Source organism: Fonticula alba (genome assembly GCF_000388065.1).
Source record: "Fonticula alba strain ATCC 38817 unplaced genomic scaffold supercont2.2, whole genome shotgun sequence".
In the NCBI taxonomy this organism is placed as follows: Eukaryota; order Rotosphaerida; family Fonticulaceae; genus Fonticula; species Fonticula alba.
The window spans coordinates 3,267,710-3,270,009 of NW_009242972.1; the positions used below are offsets into that span (position 1 = coordinate 3,267,710).

A 2,300-nucleotide genomic window follows, 5' to 3' on the forward strand; every position below is an offset into this window, starting at 1 on the left:
GGGGGGGGATGTGCCTGCGGGCCGGGCCGGGCCAGCTGCCAGTTAGCATGTGCAGCTGTGTGTGCTTTCTTTTCTCCTGACCCTGATCTCGCTCCTTCCTTCTTCCGCTCCTTCGGCGTTCTTTCCCTCCTTGCTGGCGCGTTCCGGTCTCTTTGCGGATCAATCGATGCCTTGGCCCGGCCGTCGGTCGGTCTGCTGCACACATTCTCCCCTGCCCCTGCCTCCCGACTTGCGGCAATGCAGCTCGTGCCCTGTACGACTATGATGCCCAGTCGGCCGAGGAGATCTTCCTCCGTGAGGGTGATCACATCGCCGTTTACGAGACACATGAGGAGCCTTGGTGGCGCGGTGTGGTCGTCGAGTCTGCCTCTCCCGATCAGACCACCGGGCGGAGTGGTGTCTTCCCGGCCAACTTCACCGAGCAATGTTGAGGCTGCCCCTTGGCCATCCCCATTTGCTGCTGCCACGACGATCGTTGCCGCTGTCGAAACCGCACGCGTGCGCGCGCGCGCCCCATTTGTCCTCGTCCCCCTCTCCTCCTTCTCGTCTCTCCCCTCCTTGTGGCCCTGTGGCTGAAATTGTCATGCACACGCCCACACCCACATACACACACACCTTCACGCACCCGCGCGCGCACCCACATCCACGGCCCTGCCTCGCATGTTCCCTCCTGGCGAGGAGCATGGGGCATTTTCCCTCCTCTTTGGTCCCCTCTCTCTCTCTCTCTCTCTCGTTGTGGCCGCCTTGATGAGAGCACCTTGACCAGGATGGTTCCCATCATCGTCCTGTGCACATGCCGGGCTCTTCAAGGCCCCCCGTGCTGTTCCCCTGCTGGCACTGTTGCCTGAGGCTCAAAGTATCCGAAAGCCGCGGTCGCGCACTTGGCGCGCGCGCGCGCGCGCGCGCGTGTGTGTGCCCGCACGCATACACACCTATGAAAATATACATACATACACACATATGCATCCATCTCTTCGGGCAATGCACCCGCCCTTGAACAATGTTGGTGCGTTGTTGTGCCTTCTTCTTGGGCGCGGGGACGTCTGAGACACAGGGCTGGGGGGGGGGGGGGATCGGGAAGGCGGGGCTCCGAAACGGAAGGAGGGACAGACAGACAGACAGATAGGCAGACGAAGCCCCGAAGGACGGTGGCAACGGCGCGAGGAAAGGCGAGGGCCAGACCGCCAAGGGCTGAGGGGTCACGGCGCGGCAAGTGTGGTCTTTCCCCACAGATCGGAGATGGCACACCCGACAAGGGGGGGGGGGGGGGCAGGAGGGGGAAGGACCATGGACAAATGACTGATCGACAGGCGGTCCGACACACCGAGGCCCGGCGAGCCACCGAAGGCAGCGCCCCTAAAGGGCGGGCCAGGAGAGGGAGCGCCGGGGTGAAGCCGTGGAGGGGAGAAAAACGCAATGACGCAAAGCAGGCCCGCCCAGGCCACCCTGCCTTGGGCAGGCGGGTGGGGGGGGGGGGGATAACAACCTCGCTGCTGAGCCTGCGGGGCTTCGAGCAATTGCCGAAATTCCTGCCCATTCCCGCCACTTGCCGACGGCCTGCACGGGAGGAGGAGATGCAAAGCTCCCGCGACATGGGCACACTCGGCACCGGGGGATAGCCCAGCCGGCTGCCGGTGCACCTGTGTGCAGCCTTCGGTGACAATCCCCCGGGTGTCAAAATCACGGTTACCGTCGGGGGGGGGGGCTCGGGCAGCGGCCTGGACCACACGCCCAGGAGGCCGAGTCTTCTTCGGATCCCCCCAGGGTCATATGGGGGAGGCCGGAGCGGGGCGGGGCGGGGCGGGGGTTCGCGGGGTGAAGTGGGGCTCGGGGGTGGGACTTGGCAAGATCGCCAACCACGCCCGGAGGCCGGGCAACGTGCGTGCGGGCTACCCTCCCATCATGGACGTGGTGAGGGCATCACCACGCAAGCCGGCGGGGAAAATGCGTTTCTGGCCCCCCCCCCCCCCTCCCTTCACACATACTCGGCCACCCATCCAGACATTGTCTGGACCCTGTGGGCACACATGTTTGGGGGTGTTTCAGACAGACCGCCCCCCCCCCCCCCCTTCACCCGCGGCCCAACCCGCCGAGCTGCCGGCCGGGGGAGGAGATACATTACGTGTATCGTTCGATCTTCTGGGGCTGAAAACAACACCGGCCCACCGAGCCGGTGGATCTCGTCCCCACGCCCCCCCCCCGCTCCTGCGAACTCAGGATGGGCGCCGCCGCGCTTAATAGCCCCCACACACCGGCAGGCTGAATGTGCCACGGCACTCCCACCGGCGAGTCGGCCCCCC

General features: G+C 65.6%; 1 protein-coding gene across 1 annotated transcript in view; it reads left to right on the forward strand.

The window, feature by feature from the left end:
• Positions 1-734, forward strand: part of H696_01678 (hypothetical protein) — a 7,540-nt gene extending 6,806 nt beyond the window's left edge. Inside the window, exon 4 of the mRNA XM_009495583.1 lies at positions 244-734. Coding sequence (XP_009493858.1) covers positions 244-431 — 188 coding nt within the window. The 3' untranslated portion in view covers positions 432-734. The remainder of the gene's footprint in view (positions 1-243) is intronic.
• The last annotated feature ends 1,566 nt before the right edge of the window (positions 735-2,300 follow it).